At 39.0% G+C, this 20,158-nt stretch overlaps 1 protein-coding gene across 1 annotated transcript in view; it reads left to right on the top strand.

Annotated features, from left to right (window-relative positions):
- Positions 1–20,158, top strand: part of Tbc1d12 (TBC1 domain family member 12) — a 73,738-nt gene that overhangs the window by 17,887 nt on the left and 35,693 nt on the right. The window contains exon 3 of the mRNA XM_057779331.1: positions 16,095–16,210. Within this exon, the coding sequence (XP_057635314.1) occupies positions 16,095–16,210 (116 nt within the window). The remainder of the gene's footprint in view (positions 1–16,094; positions 16,211–20,158) is intronic.

The following is a 20,158-nucleotide window of genomic DNA, read 5'->3' as shown; positions in this document are numbered from 1 at the left end:
TCTGATAATATGTTAAGATTGTGAAAATTCTTTGAAGTAATAAGACATTTATTCACTTCCTGGTTATCCTTGAGTGTCTAAAGAGTAGAGGACGCCAAGCGTAGCTCATCACTCTGACTGCATACTTTATCTACCAGAGATGTGGTGACCATTCTGCTGTGAACAATGGAACTGGGACAAAAGGTTGAGGGCTGCCCCATTGTTCTTGAAGCTTCTCTGCTTTCTGTCTGTACTGAAAGGTTCTGCCGTTGAGCATTGCCTTGTAATTGCTTCCTAGTCATTTAGAAGCCAAGTCTTTTTAATATTTGTGTTACCAACTGTATGAATTCCTAAAACTTATTTGACTCCTAAACTCGTGCTACTCAGCACTCGATTAATGAGACTGGAAAGTGGTGAACCTGGCTCAATTCGGACTGTTCTAAAATTCTGAATTGTTGTTTAAAAGGAATTTTTAAGCCTGATGTGGTGGTGCACCCCTTTAATCCTGACATTTACACTTGGGAGACAGCAATAAGCAGATTTCTGTGAGTTCAAGGCCAGTCTGATTTACATAGCAAGTTCCAGGCTAACCAGTCCTGCATAGGAAAACCCTGTCTCTAAATAAGTAAATTCTGTTTTCTCTTGTTCAGTTGTAGTTTCCAGATTTAATATAGCCAGCATCTATAAAAATGTTAAAACTTTTACCATTATTCATATTAGAAAAATATCTCTAAGGAGTTAATATTATTTCTTTTGTTTCCCAAGTAATAATTATTTGTTTTCTTGATTTCATCCTAGTAATAGTTTTTGGATCTCTAAGAACACGACTAGGTGTGGTGGCACCTGCTCATAATTCTCAGCTCCCTGGAGCACAGGGAGGAGGGAGGAATGCAGCAAATGCAAGGGCAACCTAATCTACATAGCAGTTTCACATCAGCAGTAATGCTTGCCAGACTCTGTTTCAGAAACAGAGACAAAAATGAACAAAGATTAAAGCACTGTAGTGTCAGGGGCTGTTGTTCAGCTTGATAGCATCCCTCAGCACTGCATAAACTGGGTTAGTGGTGTATGTGTGAAAGCCCAAGCTTTATATGGAGCTTGCAGCCACCCTGGGCTATTATACACTGCTTAAAAAAACAAACAAAAAAAGAGACATGATTACTTTCATTTACAGATATTAAAATAGTAGTTTATTGCTGCTTTAGAGTGCTATGATTCCCAAATCTTATGCCTACACACTTGTGTTTGCAGAGGAGACACGTGAGTTATTTATATTTTTGATGTAGAATCAATAGAATCCCACTTCTGTCAGGCAGGGTGTGGCTGTTAATAAAGAAGTTGTTTTAATATCAAGTGATACTAAATTCTTTTCAATGACATTATCATTGTCAATGGTTTTTCTGAGATAAGTATGAGAAAAATACAGGAACTATATAAAAAATAGTAATGAATTTAAAATAAGGGTCATAGATGTGACAAGTCTTTCTGTGTCCTACCAGCTTCCGAATAATGACACAGAGATGTCTTATTAATTACAAATGTTGGCCTTTGGCTTAGGCTTGTCTTAACTAGCTCTTCTTTTTATTTTAATTTTGTTATTATTTTACATGCCAGCCCCAGTTCATCCTTACTTTCCTTTTCCCACTCACCTACCTCCCCCCATCCCACCTCCATCCACTCCTCAGAGGCTCTAAAGCCTGCCTTGGGGAGCCAGCAAAGTCTGGCATACCAAGTTGAGGCAGAACCAAGCCTCTTCCCCTGTATGTAAGGTATTCCACCATAGGGAACGGACTGTAAAGGGCCAGTTCATATACCCTGGTTCCACTGCTAGTCCTATAATGGCTCCCTCTATCAAGATAATCCCTCATTACTCCCCTCTCCATCCCTCCCCATCCCCTTCATCCCCCTCCCAGTTCACCCGGGATATCTTAACTATTTACCTTTCCTGGGGCCTCCATGTTTGTCCCTCTTAGAGTCCTCCTTTTTACCTAGCTTCTCTGGGGTTGTAGATTGTAGCCTTGCTTTATGTCTTATATCTATTTATGAGTGAGTACATACTGTTTGTCTTTCTGGGTCTGGGTTACCTCACTCAGGATTTTTTTTTTTTATAGTTCCATCCATTTGCATGCAAATTTCAAGATGTCAGTGTTTTGTTTTGTTTTTTTCTGCTGAGTAATACTCCATTGTATAAATGTACCACATTTTCTTTATCCCTTTTTCAGTTGAGGGGCATCTAGGTTGTTTCCAGGTTCTGGTTATTACAAATAATGTTACTATGAACATAGTTGAGCAAATGTCCTTGTGGTAGGATTGTGCATCCTTGTGGTATGCTAGTGGTATTGCTGGATCTTGAGGTAGATTGATTCCCAATTTTTTGAGAAACCGCCATATTGATTTCCAAAATGGCTGTAAGGTTTGTACTCCCACCAGTAGTGGGGAAGTGTTCCCCTTACTCCACACCTTCTCCGGCATTAGGTGCCATCAGTCTTTTTGATCTTAGCCATTCTGACAGGTGTAAGATGGTATCTCAGAGTTGTTTTGATTTGCATTTCTCTGATGGCTAAGAATGTTGAGCAAATCCTTAACTGTCTTTTATCCATTTGAGTTTCTCCTGTTGGAATTCTGTTTAGATATATCTGTACTCCATAATATTCTGTCTTTATTCTGTATGTTTAGTGTTACTATTATATGGAGAGGGGATTTTTTTTGGAGTCCCGTCTGTTTGGTGTTTTGTAAGCTTCTTGTACCTTAATAGGCATATCCTTCTTTAGGTTGGGAAAGTTTACTTTTTTGATTTTGTTGAATATATTTTCTGTGTCTTTAATCTGGTGTTCTTCTTCTATCCCTATTATTCTTAGGTTTGGTCTTTTTATGGTGTCCCATATTTTCTGGATGCTTATTGTTAAGAATTTGTTGGATTTAATGTTTTCTTTGACTGATGAATTTATTTCCTCTATTGTGTCTTTAATGCCTGAGATCCTCTCTTCCATCTCTTGTATTCTGTTGGTTATGCTTGCATCTACAGTTCTTGTTTGTTTACCCATATTTTCCATTTCCAAAAGTCCCTCGGTTTGTATTTTCTCTGTTGTCTCTATTTCAATTTTCAAGTCTTGAACTGTTTCTTTCATTTTTTTTGTTTTTTGTTTTTTCTTGGTGTTCTTGGCTTTCTTTAAGGGATTTATTGATTTCTCCCAATTGTTGTTTGTCTTTTCCTCTATTTCTTTGAGGGAATTTTTTATTTCCTCATTAAGGGCCTCTATTATCTTTATAAAGTTATTATTATTTTTTTTTGTGGGGGTGGTTTTCGAAACAGGGTTTCTCTGTAGCTTTGGAGCCTGTTCTGGAACTCTCTCTGTAGACTAGACTGGCCTCAAACTCTGTTTGCCTGTGCCTCCCAGGGATTAAAGACTTGCGCCATGACTGCCCAGTCATAAATTTATTTTTAAGGATTTTCTTCTGCTTCATCTGCGTTGGGATGTTCAGGTCCTGCTGTTGTAGAACCACTAGTTTCTGGTGCTGCCAGGTTGTTCTTTATGTTGTTGAATGTGTTCTTACTCTGCCATCTGCCCATCTCTTCCTCCTGTCACTACAGGTAGAGCCTGTGGCTCCTCCAGTGGTCACTCTTCCCCCAGGTGTATGTGGGGTCTATGACTTTGTTGGTTGCTCATGGTGGGGGATGGTTGGGTTGGGGTAGGGGTGGGCTGCTGCTGCCTGGTCAGTGGGATTGCAGTAGTTGGGGGAGCGACATGAGATGTGCCCTAGGGGGCTAGGACCTAGAGAGCAGGGCTGTCCAGCTGGGAGCTCAGAGACTCACCTCTTCCTCCAGGTGCTGGTGGGACTTGTGGCTCTGGTGATCACTGAAGCTGTAGGGTATAGTTGAGAAAGGGCAGGGAGGATATTGCTGCTGGCTGGCTGGCGCTGTGGTAAGTGGTGGTGGGTCACAGGATGTACCCTTGGGGGCTAGAGCCTAGAAAGCATTCACTCACCTCTTCCTCCAGGTGTAGGGCCTGCTGATAGGGCAGCTGATTGTTGCAGGGGTGGGGGGTATGCTGCTGCCTGGTTTCTGGGGTTGCAGTAGGTGTGGGGGGGGCATGGGATGTGCCCCTGAGGGCTAGGACCTAGAAAGCAGCTAGCTCTTATAACTGAAGTTAACCCATAAAAGTATGGAGGTGATGGTGTTTCGAGACAGGGTTTCTCTGTGTAGCTTTTGGAGCCTGTCCTGGAACTCACTCTATAGACCAGGCAGGCCTTGAACTCACAGAGATTATCTGCTTGCCTCTGCCTCCTGAGTGCTGGATTAAAGGCGTGCACCACTACTGCCTGGCTCATATTTTTTTTTTAAGATTTATTTATTATGTATGCTGTGTTCTGCCTGCACCAAATCTCATTATAGATGGTTGTAAGCCATCATGTGGTTGCTGGGAATTAAACTCAGGACCTCTGGAAGAGCAGCCAGTGCCCTTAGCCTCTCTAGCCCCAAATTAACCCATATTTTTAAATCTATGTTTTACCGTATAGCGTTACCTCTCTTCCATCTCCTGTCTCCTCTCCATGTCTGGCTGGAGACTTTGCCTTTCTTCTTCCCAGAGACCTCTCTATCACCAGAAGCCCGGCCACACCTCCTGCCTAATTATTGGCTGTTCAGCTTTTTACTAAATGAATCACAGTAATATATCTTTATACAGTGTACAAATATACCACAACAGATAGTTTCTAATCTTAAGACAAGATTTGGGGAGTTTGTATAGTATGCAACATACATTTGTCCAATTGTAGTGTATTATGTAAAAATAATATCTAGAGGCTGGAGAGATAGCTGAGCAGTTAAAAGTGAGTATTGTTCTTGCAGAGGACCTGAGTTCAGTTCCTAGCACCCATATCAGGTAGCTCATCACCATTTATAACTCTGACTCCAGGGACGCTGACACTGTCTTCTAGACTCCATGGACTTACGTGCACATACCACACACACACATACACCTAGTTATATATAAAAAGCAATGGGGGCTGGAGAAATGGCTCAGTAGTTCAGAGATACCTTACTATTCTAGAGGACCCACGTTTGATTCCCAGCATATGCTTGTGACTTCACCTCCAGGGAGTCTTAACAATTCTTGCTTCTGAGGGTACCCCTACACATATGGCATACATAAATACACACACATACACATAATTAAAATTAATTAAAAAGTAAATTAATTAAAAGTGAAATAAAATCAGCATAATAGTGCATGCCTATGATTTTAATTTTGGATTTAGGATGTCTTGCAGGAAAATCTTGAGTTTCAGGCCAACTGAGGCTCAAGGTAACAAAAAGGAAATAACCTTTTCTTTTAATGTGTATGTGTGCGTGCGTGCAAGCAGATTCACACACATGCATGTGTTTTAAAGAAAGAGTTTCACTTTGTAGCCCTGGCTAACGTAGAACTCACTTTTTAGATGAGGCCAGGGTCAAACTCAGAGATTTTCCTGCCTTTGCTATCTGGGTTCTGGGATTAATATCATGCACCACTACACCTGGCTTTATGTGTATTATTTTTTTAATGCTTAGAGTTAAGATATTCTTGCCAGATTGTGGTGGTGTACACCTTTAATTCCAGTACTTGTGAGGCAGAGGCAGGCAGATCTATGGGAGTTGTGGGCAACCTGGTCTACAGCCAAGACTGTGACACAGAGAAACCCTATCTTGAAAATAAAATAAAACCCCCCAAAACAAAACAAAGACCCACAAAAACATATTCTTTTGAAAATATTAATTTTATGAATATAGGTGTTTTGTCTACTTGTATGTCTATATGTATCATGTATGCCTGGTACTTTCAGAGGTCAAAAGAGAGTGTCAGATCCCTGGGACTGGAGTTAGAGATGTGAGTTGCTGTGTGGTTCCTCTGGAAGAATAGCAAGTATTCTTAACCACTGAGCGTCATTCCAGCCCCTACTAAGATATTCTTCTGCTGTTGTTCTGAGATGATCTGATTAAACCCAGGTGGACCAGGAGGTGGCTGAGGTGGAAGATGACTCTGAACTCCTATTCGACCTGGTTTTGTCTCCATGTGGTTGGCAGACACCTGTGTGCCACCACCCTGGTTTAGACAGTACTGGGGATTGACCCTAGAGTCTCTGTTATGCTAAGTAAGCACCCTACCAGTTGAGTTTTATTGCCAGCAGTCTATTAAGATATCCTTACTGAATCCTTCAAACATTTTTTATTTCATTTAGTTTAGAGTGTGCTATAAGAAAATTGCTACTAAGACACTGAGAACATTGTTAAAAGCTCAGAACCTCTTCCATCATAAAATTTAGCATGTACTGTGAAATTAACTTTTATCTAGCTGAATGTGGTGGCTCATAACTGTATTTTTAAAACTCAGGTGCCTGAGGTGGTAGGTTGTTGTTATTTTTGTGATTAGCTGGAGGATAGCCTGGGCTTTAAGTGGGAGGGCTATAAAGTAAGACTGCTGAAAAGGAAAACCTACCAACCAATCAAAACTTTTGTTTATAGTTTTTCTAGATCAAATTCTTCCTCAAGAAACCCAACAGTGGTCTAGCTACTGAAGGCTTGTTAAAGTATTCAGTCTTTTTTTTTTTTTTTTACATTTTTCATGACTGGTGTGCATATGTATGCACTTGAATACCACAATACATGTGTGGAGGGCAGAAAACTATCTGGGGAGTTCATTCTCTCTTTCTGCCAGATGTGTCCTGGAGACTCCACTCAGCTTATCAGATCCGCTGTAACTGCCTTTGCCTCCCATGACCCTCCTCCTGTGCCTTCCCTGTTTGTTTACCTCCCTCTGCTGTTCTCTCTCCCCTAAATGTTTTTTATGCAAGGTGGGTATGGCTTTCTCTTTATAGTAATGTACATGTCCAACTTTATGTTGCTAACTTGAAACACTTTTCCTTAGCATTGATGTTTGAATTTTGTAAAGCATTAAGAATAGAAAACTGAGCCAGGCAGTGGTGGTGCCTGCCTTTTAATCCCAGCACTCTGTGAGTTCAAGGCCAGCCTGGTCTACAGAAGGAGTTCCAGGATAGCCAGGGCTACACAGAAAAGCACTGTCTCAATATATATATGCTTAATTTGTGACCTTTTACCCTGTATTAATTTCTGATGAATTTCTAGACTTAAGAGTCTGAAATGGGAAAATTAAAAAAGTATTTATTACCAGTACAACCATGAAAAAGTTGATACTTAATCATGTTTTAGGATTAAGACTGTAGGAAATGAATTATAGCAGCTGGTAACTCAGGTATAAAAGTCTTGAAAATGTATTGAAGTCAAAATAAACTCCTGCTCCATGTGGTGATGTACTTCCAATAGTCCCTGAACTTAGGAAGAGGAGGAGGAAACAGGAGTCCATGGTCATCCCTGGGCTCATAGTGAGTTCGAGGTCACTCTGAGATACATGTAACCCTTTTCAAAACATGCATATACGAGCAAATCCCTTTGAACATTCTTAAGCTGTCTCACTTGCCTTTTGAGTGGCTAAGCAGTAAGATACAGGGAGCAAGCATGGCATGACAGGCTAGTGGGTAGCTACACCCAACTTTTTATGTAGGTGCTTGAGATTCAAACTTAGTTCCTCGCTCTTGGAGAGCAAGTGCTCTTAACTGTCGAGTCATCTCCCCAGCCCCCTTGGGTAAATTTTTTTAATTAAAATTTTATGTGCCGGGTGTTGTGGTACACACCTTTAATCCCAGCACTCAGGAGGCAGAGGCAGGAGATCTCTGTGAGTTGAGACCAGGCTGGTCTACAGTGAGTTCCAGGACAGCTAGTGCTATACAGAAAAACCCTGTCTCAAAAAAAAAAACAAAAAAACAAAAAAACACAAAACCAATAAATGAACAGAACAGAATAGAATAGAATTTGATGTATGTGGGTGTTTTGCTTGCATATGTGTCTACACGCATACCCCGTCCCCACAGAGGCCAGAGAGGATGTTGGATCCCTAGAACTGAAGTTCCAGATGGTTATAAATCACCGTGTGGTTGCTAAGAATCTAGCCCAGGCCCTCTGGAGAGCAACCAGTGCTTGTAACTGAGCTGTCCCTCCAGCCCAAGTAATATTTTTTAAAGCAGGTATTCAAAAACCAGTAGCCATATTCTTAAGTATGAGTATAATGCTTATGAGCCATAATTTCTCTTGTTTTTAATGGAAGGGCACTTGTCAGATTGTACACTAAACAGGAATGTAAGGTTTCATTTATAATTTTTTCTGAATTACTAGTAAAACAATAATATTTTTATGAAATATAATACATCATAGAGTGATAATTTCCCCCATAACATTTTTAAACCTTTAAAGCTTCCTTCTTTTGGCCAGTGAGATGATGACATAGGGGTATAGTGTTGCTCCAAGTCTGATGACATGAGTTCTATTTCAGGTCCCATGTGACAGACAGAGAGGACTGATTTTGAACGCTGTCCTCTGACCTTATACATACTTATACATACAAATAAAAAATGTAGTAAATTTAAATGTATTAAGTGTTTTTGCATGTATATATATATATATATAAGGTGTATTTTCCTGTAACTTATTTCAAGAAAGCTTCACCATATGTAATTATCTTTTATGTATGTGAAATTTAACCATAGTGTTTTAAATATTTTTCATAGATAGAAGAAATTTCTAGGTGAAAGTTGGTTAAATATTCTTAAAATATTTTGTTAATATAGTAAATTATATTAAAAATCTGGTCAATTTTAGTGTCATCCATGTTAGCATTAAAGAAACATAAAAATGCTTAGTGGTAGAGCACTTGCCTGTCGTGCACACGGCCCTGTTTCCTTCCGTTACCAGCAAAGGGAAACAAAGCTAACATAAAGTATGTTCTAGACTAATAGCAAAATCACACAGACAGAGATTGGGATCAAGTTCTGAGCCACAAGAATATTGACAGTATTGTATTTTGAGGATGATCACATATGTTGTTTTGCAAATGTGAAATTTCTGCTTGTTGCCTTTTGAACCATTAGTGAACCATATTAAAAGTTGAATTTCTAGTATCAATTACAATGTCATTCATTTGACCTGGATTTCTGGCTTTTCTAAATTAATAGATAAAGTTAGAATATAATTATTTTGTCTCTGATCTCAAAACTGCAAGCAGGAATTATTTCAAATGAGCGTGTTATGAATAATTATAGTATAGTTGGATCCTACATTGACTATACCCTTTTCCATCTTTATTTCAATCTGACTTTTTTCTCAGTAGAAAATGAATTATTAATATGTATATATGTGGCATTATTTCTGTGTTGTCCTTCATGTGAAAATGAGACTTTGTACTTGGATGATAGCCCAGGTTTTCCATCAATACTCATGCCAGTCTCTGAATGAAATTTGAATTGAGTAATTAAATCACTTTAACAGAATTTAGCTAGCAAGAAAAAAATGTTTTAAAATATTGATTTCTGGGCTGAGATGTAGTTCAGTGGGTAGAACACTTGCCTACCATTGCATTAAGCCCTGCACAACATAAACTAGGTGCAATGGCGCATGCCTACCATCCCTGCACTCACGGTGGGGAGGGGGAAGAGACGGGACAGGAGCAGCTACATAGCATGGCATAGCTACATAGACAGCGTGATCTGTCTTCAAAAAAGGTCACACTACTTAGTTAAGTCTTTCATTTTAAACAAGTTTTTGTTGTTTGTGAACAAGTTCTTGGACTTTAATTTTGCTTAAATATAGATAACCTTTGCATAAGATTTGACTAAATACTGCAGAAATGATGTCCTTTAACATTGTTAAGCTGTCCAATGCCTGGCTTGTGTTGAGATTTTATTCCTGCAAAGTCCTTAAGCTTATTAAAATGTAAATGTTTTTTTCCTTTTTTGTCACCTTCAAAGGGTAGTGAATAACTTCCTTTTGGTGTGTTTTACATTCATAATTGATAAAATTATTATGTCTTTCTTTTTATGAATATATAAATTTCATCAAAGTTTATGTGACTTGAATTTTGGGAGAGGAACTCAAACTGGGCTTGTACTAGTTAGGGGGGATATGAACCTTAACAGGAAAGAGTGGTGTGTGTGAGGGGGAGAGAACGAGCTGACAAATTAAACAGGCTAAGAGAATTTGAAAGTCAATCTTTCCCCATGATCAGAAAAGAGTCTTGGAAATAAGATACAAGCTTTAAAGTACTCTGCTATTTTATAGCATTAGTTCTTTGAATATCAAAGTTACGTTAAAAGCTTGATTCTCTAGTTATCTCAGACCTATATATTAGGCATGGCTTAAGATCAGACTTAAAAAATTTGCACTAACCATTGTCAGATGGTGTTTACGGTAAGGCACTGCTGTATACCAGACAGTGATGAGATTTGGGGGGGCTAACATTTTAATTAAGCTTTAACTTAAATATGGGTGTTTTTCTCTCTTAATTTATAGGCTGTGGAATAAAATTTAGGATCAGCAAAGACATTGTAATTCACCAACCCTTTTCACTTAGAAATTTTCCTGGCTTGGATCAAGTTGTATTAGAATTCATTTGTCCTGGGCAGATGAGCCTTGAGATGGTAGAGATGTTCACAGGAGCTTTCCTTTGTTTTTGAATCCTGTTCTGGTGTTCGCTAAGCTGCTCATAGTGTGGAGAGATAGAATTTCCTTACTCCTTCAAGAGGAGTGTTTTTACAGTCTGAACTTCAAAGTACAGTTCATACATGGATATTAGTATATATTAGGCCATTTTGTCTTTCTTCAAGTGAGTTCCTACTATGATAGTCTTTTTTTCTTCTCAGACTCAATATTTTACTTTTAAAAATTAACCTTTATTTTATATGTATGAGTGTTTTGCCTGCATGTATGTCTTTGAACCATGTATCTGCAATTCTTGTGGAAGCTAGAATAAGGTATCATGTCCTGAGACTGGAGTTATAAGTGGTTGTGAGCTAGCATGTGGGTAGTTGCAATTGAACCTGGGTCTTCTGCAAGAGCAACCAATACTCTTAACCACTGAGGAATCTTTGTAGCCATCACAGTTTTCCTGTTTCTTTCTTAATGGTTTTTCAAACAGTCATCCTGGCTGTTCTAGAACCTGCTCTGTAGACCAGGCTGACCTTGAACTCACAGAGATCTCCCTGCCTCTGCCTCCCAAGTGCTGGGATTAAAGGCATGCACCAACTCTTGGCCACAGTTTATTTTTTAAAAAAGATGCTATTGCAAGACTTGACGTGTATTTTTTTTTCTGATAGGTCTTTCAGCTATAGAATCCAAGGCATCCTGTGGTAGAATATCCAGTGCTAGTAACTGAAAGTGTAACATTAGCAAACTCTAGTTTTTTCCCCTCTGGCAGAGCTAGAAGGACAGATATCTTGAACTGATCCTAGATTCTTCCTTAAGATCATCTTGCTTTTATTTCAGTGAATGCATAATTTGCTTGACAAACATTGACTGGTATAATTCACATGATTTAGGTTCTTGATATAGAAATAAATACATTGAGTGGTATATGCTTTAGTAGAATTATGTTTAGAATATAAGAATACAATTGAGTTATTTTCCACAAATATGATATGCGAATTGTGTACTATAGCGAACTAGTTAGAACTGACCAGGTAGACACATGGAAAAAACCTTTTAAGATACAGGAAGTTGAATGAGCAAATGGGAACAAATAAGCTGTGTGGGGTTAATTGGTTGATGTGTTAAGTATTGTCCATATATCCACTGACAAGGAGCAAAAGTTTATTTTGGATTGATTTCAGAGGATTCAGTTCACGTCAGGTGTCTCTACTTCTGGATGTGGTGAGGTAGACACTATAATGGGGAGCATGATCAGAGCTGCTTGTGAAGCTCTGTTGCCAAGTGTGATGAGCCCGAGTCTGATCTCCACACGCACATGGTGGAAGGAAGAAACTGATGGGAGTTGTCTTCTGACCTTCACATGCATTGTGATGCACACACACCTGTGTGTAAACATGTACAGCGACACACAAAAATATAAATTGTGTGTATATAAATATAAACACAAAGATGAAAGACCAGCCGGGCGGTGGTGGCGCACGCCTTTAATCCCAGCACTTGGGAGGCAGAGGCAGGCGGATCTCTGTGAGTTCGAGACCAGCCTGGTCTACAAGAGCTAGTTCCAGGACAGGCTCCAAAACTACAGAGAAACCCTGTCTCGAAAAACCAAAAAAAAAAAAAAAAAAAAAAAAAAAAAAAAAAAAAAAAAAAAAAAAAAAAAAAAAAGATGAAAGACCAGAAATTTTTAAAAAAAGAAAAAAAAAAGCTGCTCACCTCATAGCAGATGGGGAAAAGATCCCTAAAATTTGCTTCTTCAAGGACATGACTCCAGTGACCTAACATCCCTGCTAGCCCCACCTCCTATAGGTTGTACCACCTTCCTTGTGCAGCAGACTGGTGACTAAGTCTTTTATATGTGCATCTTTCAGGGACATTTAAAATCCAAATGGTAACAGCTAACATATCAGGGACTTAGAGTAGATGGTGAAGAATCCTTAGCTATAAGGCTAGAAAACTAGATTTTATCCAAAATACCTTTAGGTAAGGTATTGAAATACTAAATTCATATATATTAGAAAGATAATTCTGAAAGTATCATAGAAACTAAACAGTAGATTTGTAGATATGGACATGAAGTTATAGTGGGTCAGTCTGGCATTCTGCTTCTCAAACATAGTGTCTTATTAGCATTATTTAGAATTTGTGTTAAGAATACAGAGGACCGGGCTGGAGAGATGGCCCAGAGGTTAAGAGCACTGCCTGCTCTTCCAAAGGTCCTGAGTTCAATTCCCAGCAACCACATGGTAGCTCACAACCGTTTGTAATGAGATCTGGTGCCCTCTTCTGGCCTACAGCATACATGCAGACAGAAAACTGAGAATATTGTACACATAATAAATAAATAAATCTTTAAAAAAAAAAAAAAAAGAATACAGAGGACCCAGGTTTGATTCCCAATACTCAAATGGTGACTCACAGCTGTTATCCAGTTACAGGGAATCCTATGCCCTCTTCTGGCCTCTACAGGTACTGCATGCATATATGAGAAATGCCAGCAAAACACCAACATTAAACTAAGAAAAAAAAATACAAATTTTGCCTGGCATGGTGGCACATCCTTTTAAAACCCCATCACTAGCTGGGTGGTGGTGGTGCATGCCTTTAATCCCAGCACTTGGGAGGCAGAGGCAGGTAGATCTCTGAGTTTAAGGCCAGCCTGGTCCATAAAGGACAGCCATAGCTGTAACACAGAGAAACCCCATCTTGAAAAACCAAAAATAAATAAATAAAAATAAAATAAAACAAAATCCAAGCACTCAGGAGATAGAAATAAGCAGATCTCTGTGAGTTCAATGTTAGGCTGGTCTGCATAGTGAGATTCTACATAGTGAGTCCCAAGCCAATTAGGGCTATATAGGAAGAACTTGTCAAAAATGAAAGATGTGGGGGGAGGGAGGGAGGAGAAACATCTTTTGGCAGCACTATACATTAAATTTTCTCTCTCTCTTGTTTTTGTTTTGTTTGGAGGCAAGGTCTCACACTCAGGTTTGCCTGGAAGAGGTGCCATTCATTACCTCCCAAGTACTGGGATTATAAGTATGCACCACCATGCCCAGGTGCTATATTGCTTTAAAAAATTACATTCCATTGTATTTGTGTGTCTGTGTGTGTCTCTCTATGTGTGTATACACAAATGTCCCATGGCATTCATGTTGAGGCCCACTGTGTGGGTCTCCTCTCTCAGTCCTGCTCTGTCACTTTACAGTTTGTGATTCACTGCTGAAATTCAAGTTGATATCTCCTTAAATACAGTAAATTCATATTTTGAATTATAATGATTAAATAGAGAGAAATATTTTGAGTTAGAAATGTATAACAATCATGAACCTTAGGGTTTTTATTGCTGTGAAGAGACACACAATCATGGCAACTGTTATAGAGGAAACAATTGATGTGGCGCTTACAGTTTCATAGATTCAGTCTGTTATTGTGGCGGGGAGCATGGAGGCATGCAGATAGACAGATGTGGTGCTGGAGGAGTAAATGAGAGTCCTACATCTGGCAGGCAATAGGAAGTCAACTAAGACACTGGGAAGTATCCTGAGCATAGGAAGCCTCAAAGCCTGCCCCCACAGTGACACACTTCCTCTAAAAAGGCTATAGCCACTCTAACAAAGCTGCACCTCCTAATAGTGCCACTCCCTATTAATTTATGGGGGCCAGTTATATTCAGACTACCACATCATATAAAAAGAATTATAGGCTGTGGTAGCTAAGCACTAGTGAATGAAACCTTTGATCACTTTAAGTACCTTTAACTTTCTTCATATGAATGATCAATTAATGTCTTTTATAATTGCTAGATGACTTTTTTTTTTTTTTTTTTGGTTTTTCGAGACAGGGTTTCTCTGTGGTTTTGGAGCCTGTCCTGGAACTAGCTCTTGTAGACCAGGCTGGTCTCGAACTCACAGACATCCTCCTGCCTCTGCCTCCCAAGTGCTGGGATTAAAGGCGTGCGCCACCACCGCCCGGCGCTAGATGACTTTTAAAAGTTGTGTGTGTGTCTGTCTGTCGTCTCTCTGTCTGTCTATCTGTCATGTCTGCACATGAGTTTGTGCATGTACATTCAGGTACCTGCAAAGGCCAGAAGAGGTTGTCAGAATCCTCTGGAGCTGGAGTTGTGAGCTGTTCATCATAGGTGCTGGGATCTGAGTTCTGATAATCTATATTCTATAAGAGCAACAAGAGCAAGTGCTCTTAACTGTCAAGCAGAATCTCCAGACTCAGGCAGCTTTTTCTTTTTTTAAATATTTATTTATTATGTATACAATATTCTGTCTGTGTATATGCCTGCAGGCCAGAAGAGGGCACCAGACCCCATTACAGATGGTTGGGAGCCACCATGTGGTTGCTGGGAATTGAACTCAGGACCTTTGGAAGAGCAGGCAATGCTCTTAACCTCTGAGCCATCTCTCCAGCCCCAGCTTTTTTTTTTTTTAAAGAAAAATATAAAAGTATGAATCAAACAGATTATAAATGAATAAACTTATTATTGATTTTTGGTCAGTTTCTGGGAGTAGATTTCACAAAATTGTAAACATTTCTTTAAAATGCTCAAGTGGGCCTGGTGGTGGTAGTGCACACCTTTAATCCCAACACTCAGGAGGCAGAGACAAAGACAAGTGGATCTCTGATTTTGAAGCAAACCTGGTCTACAGAGTGAGTCTAAAACAGCCAGGGCTGCACAGAGAAGCCCTATCTTGAAAAAACAGGAAACAAACAAAAAACCAAAGTCCAAAAACTCATGGTGAGGTCTTGAGATCATAGGCCCTGGTTGGGTTGGGGTGCTGAATACAGTCGTCTAGCTAAACTGATATAATATCAAGCTGATTTCCAAATATATGTGCTTATACCTGTAGAAAAACCTGTCTTGAAAAAACAAAAAACAACATGCAAAAAAAAAAAAAACCAAAAAGAAGCTCAAATGGAGAAATTTAAATAATTCTACAAAGAATAAATTAATATTCTATCTTTTAGAAGAATGATCATTTTAATAAAATAGAGGAATATTATAAAAGAGTGTTTTAATTTAGTAAAGTTTATTGTGTTTAAGGCTATAATTTATATGATGTATTGGTAATTTGTTTATAATTAGAGGAAGGAGGTGTACTTACAAGCCAAGACTTTCTTCTCTTGGAGTGTTTATATATATAGTAGAGTTACAGAAGCCTGAAATCTAGAAGCACCGTTTGATTAGAATCTCAGTGTCACCCTTTCGAGAGTTCTTCTGGGCATTAGAGTTGGGTAGGCCATCTCCTGTCTCAGCATTTCCATCATTCATCTAAGACATAAACTTTATCTGCTTAGGTAGAGGATACTGCTGAGGGAAATGAGACAAAGGGTCTCTAAGACTACCCCCAGTTCATCTGGAGTACTTCTGTCCTTCTTTCTCCTAACACATTTTGGTACTTTTTATATGACATGAATTTATAATTAGGCTGCCCTCGGAAATAAAAAAGAAATTTATTTATTTTCTTGATATTTTATATTCCTTATAGCAAAATCCCCTTAATAATAGAGGTTTAATAGTACATACTGAAAATTAGAAAAGTCTCTACATAAATTATATCCTTATTTGCTCTAGGAATATGAAGCACGAACAGGGAGAACCTGTAAAGTACCACCTCAGTCTTCAAGACGTAAGAATTTTGAGTTTGAGCCACTTTCTACCACTGCCCTGATTCTTGAGGACCGGCCATCGTAAGTATTTAGTGATCATTAGGTTCATTATTTATACTTAAAGTTAGATTTAATTGTTCTCACTATTTCATTTAAAATAGAACTTAAATACAGGAAGGAATTTTTTTCTGTTTCGTTTTGAGATGGATATCACTTAGCGCAGGCTGGTTTTAAATTTGATATTTTCCTGTTGTAGTTCCCAGTGTAGATTTGTAGCATGCCTCACCGTGTATCCTAAAACGAATAGGGAAGAACATCTTTACAGCCTCACTATGTAGACCTTGCTGTCCTGGAACTTCTTATGTAGAGCAGTGCTGGAACTAAAGGTGTGCACCACCACAACCCAGCCCTTATAAAACACAATCTTTATTCTTTCCAGGAATGATGATGTGTACCTGTAGTCCCTTCTGTCCAGGAGCTGAGGTAGGAGTGTCACTTGAAACCACAAATTTATGATCAGGCTGGGAGATGCATACATACATACATTCATACACACACAGACACATACATACATAACACACACACACACACCAAGACTTTAGTCTCAGAACTGTACCACCACCAATAAAACCAACTTGTGTTTTTTGTCTGTTTCTATTTTCAACATAGTATTCTTTATCTTATGGCGAGCATTACTAGGGGATTATTTTGGTTTTGATGTCTAATATGTATTTGACATATACCAATCCTTGCTTTTTATATAACTATTGAATGCCAACCAACTCATTTACTACTACTAAGAATCTATTCTTGGGCTGGAGAGGTAGGTCAATGGTTAAAAGCACCAACTACTCTTTGAGAGGACCCAGGATCAATACTCAGTACCCACATGGCAGCTCACAATGAGTCCAGTTCCAGGCCTTCTTCCTGCCTCTGGGTACCAAACATGCACATGGTGCCTAGAAGTACATGAAGTCAAAACACCCATATGCAGAATAATAATACAATTAAAACAATCTTTTCTAGGGGCGGGAGAAATGGCTCAGAGGTTAAGAGCACTGGCTACTCTTCCAGAGGTCCTGAGTTCAATTCCCAGCAACCACATGGTAGTTCACAACCATCTATAATGGGATCTGGTGCCTTCTTCTGGCAGAACACTGTATACTTAATAAATAAAGTCTTTAAAAAATTTTTTTCTTAGGAGTTGGCTACAATTTAGGAGTAGAGTATATATTTAGAATGTGCAAGGCCCTGGGTTCAATCCCTAACAAGTGTCTTACACCCTTACTAAAGCAATGCTATTTGTTTCCTAATCTCTTTTCCCCTCTCTGAGTCTCCTGGGTGTGTTGTTGTTGTTGTTAGGTTTTTGTTTTTATTTTTATTTTTCTGTCATCTTGCCACTTCGCTGGTCTGCATCTGTTACCTTGTTGAACATAAAAATAAACAATCTGTGGGGCTGGAGAGATGGCTCAGCGGTTAAGAGCACTGCCTGCTCTTAACCTCTTCCAAAGGTCCTGAGTTCAATTCCCAGCAACCACTGCTGATAACCATCTGTAATGGGGTCTGGTGCCCTCTTCTGGCCTTCAGGCATACACACAGACAGAATATTGTATACATAATAAATAAATAATATTTAAAAACAACAACAAAAATAAACAATCTGGAGCTAAACGAAAGTAGAATGTTTTATAGAAGTTTTCAAAGAAGATGAAAGGCTGAGATTGGGAATATAAGGACATTTAAGACTAAAAAATTGTGGCCCTCGTACAACTTTTTAATTGGATAGAATTAGGTGTGAGAATGATCTGGATGTGATATATGTCTACCCATTGATCACCATAGTTGACTGGACTGATCTGGGTGTCTCACTTACCCCTCTGCATGTATTGAAGGGTTCTTGCATGTACTGCCATTGGTGGGAAAGTTGACCATGGAGATATAGTGCCTTTAATACCAGCATTCAGGAGGCAGAGGGAGGTGGATGTCTGTTGAGTTTAAGGCCAGCTTGGTCTACAGAGTGAGTTCTAGGGCAGCCAAGACTATCCAGAGAAACCTGTCTTGAAAAACCAACACCCCTCACCGAGAGAGAGAGAGAGAGAGAGAGAGAGAGAGAGAGAGAGAGAGAGAGAGAGAGAGAGAGAGACAGAGAGACAGAGAGAGAGAGAGCGCTCAGAACACTGCCAATTTTGTGGGCACTAGATTAAGCCCTGGGCTGGCCCTGTGGTTTATTCTTTTTTTTACACATATAAACATTTAAGTCATAGAACTTGTTACCCATGACCTTTATAATAAGAATGAGTTCTACTGACTGATAAACAGAGCTCAGGTCTAGAAGGATCTGTCATATAGGATAGATTCTATTGGTGGAGGATGCCAAAATACATAGAACCTCTTTCATAGGGATGTGTTCTGTTCACTTGGGAGACAAAGCTCAGGATCAGGACCTAAACAATGCTCAGGATATTGGGGGATCCAGAAGGCTGGCTCATAGAGTAGCAAAAAGATCACTAAGTTGACTGACTACTTTTCACTCTGGCATTCTAGGTGACTATGTATTATTCATTTCTTTCCACTGAAGATAACAGACCCACGTGATTGGCAATCCTGGTTTCTCCAGTACTTATTCTAAGCTCTGCTTCCTACATATGTCCTTCCTAATGCAGTGTATTTGGTTGACGAGAATGATCTTCCATGATAGAGAGTGTCTGATTAAGTAGTTAACACTCCCCCTCTAGGACCTCCAAATGAGTTCTTAATTTAGTAACTTTATTCTCAATAATTTTTACATTGATTTTTATTTTAAAAAAAGGCTTTTTAGGAACCTGGTAATAGGAGCTGGTAGTACTCACAGCTGTTACTCCAGTACTTGGATGACTGAGGCAAAAGCATTGCTGTGAGTTGGAGGCCACCATATGCTACAGTAAGATTTGTACAGCTCTGGGGTGTCCAGTGAAATCCCTGTTTCATCCTCCCTGTCCCCACCCCCTACAATTAGTAATGAGACCGTGTAAAAGTTTCACTTCAGACTTTCAGGTATAAAAATGAACTCGGCCAATTCCAAGATTCTATTCTTAGGAAGAATCATTTGCAGGAAAGCAAGGATGATTAGATAAGCAAGGAAAAAATATTTGGATGAGGATCTTTAGATAGACTCCAAACTAAGCAGGTAGCTTATTCTATTACTCTAAATTTAATATAGTAATTAATTAGAATAAGTGTTGGACACCCCCCCCCATGTGTCTGGTCATCTGTAATCTAGAGATTAATTGTGATCTCTTTTTCATTTAACTCTGATTTGCTATAATGAATTCTTTCTTTTTTTGTCTTTTTTTTCTCTTTATTCTTTTTTGAATTCTTTTTTTTAAGTATTTATTTATTTATTATGTATACAATATTCTATCTGTGTGTATGTCTGCAGACCAGAAGAGGGCAGCAGATCTCGTTACAGATGGTTGTGAGCCACCATGTGGTTGTCGGGAATTGAACTCATGACCTCTGGAAGAGCAGGCAATGCTCTTAACCACTGAGTCATCTCTCCAGCCCCTCTTTTTTGAATTCTTAAATTTGAATAGGGCTATTCTAGAAGGAAATGATTTATATGACCTATATAATTGCCATTTAAAGGTGCTTGAATATGGAAATGCTTAATCACTCATTACTTGTCTCCTCTTCAATGAGTTGAAAAAACAGGTGCAGAGAACTGAAGTGAATGAAAATTCAGTCTTATGAAGGAAAACCCCCATGGGTACAGCTTGAATGCTAAGTGGAGCTCCTACCTGTTCTCTCCCAGAATACCTTCTGACAGATCAGATAACGTCTATCCAGTTAGAGGCAGAGAAGCTGGAGCAGAGTCCTTAGTAATTTTGTAGGTTTTGTTTGTTTGTTTGTTTTCCTGCTCGTGGATGCAGACAGGTTCAAGATACCCTGTTTTTTGTTTGTTTGTGTGTTTGTTTTGTTTTGAGGCAGGGTCTCACTCTATAACCCAGGCTAGTGTAGAACTCATTATGTAGATCATTCTGGCCTCAAGCT

This window comes from Chionomys nivalis, chromosome 8 (assembly GCF_950005125.1).
Source record: "Chionomys nivalis chromosome 8, mChiNiv1.1, whole genome shotgun sequence".
Lineage (NCBI taxonomy): Eukaryota > Metazoa > Chordata > Mammalia > Rodentia > Cricetidae > Chionomys > Chionomys nivalis.
The sequence above is the reverse complement of the archived record's forward strand: the minus strand, read 5'-3'. Positions and strand labels throughout refer to the sequence as shown.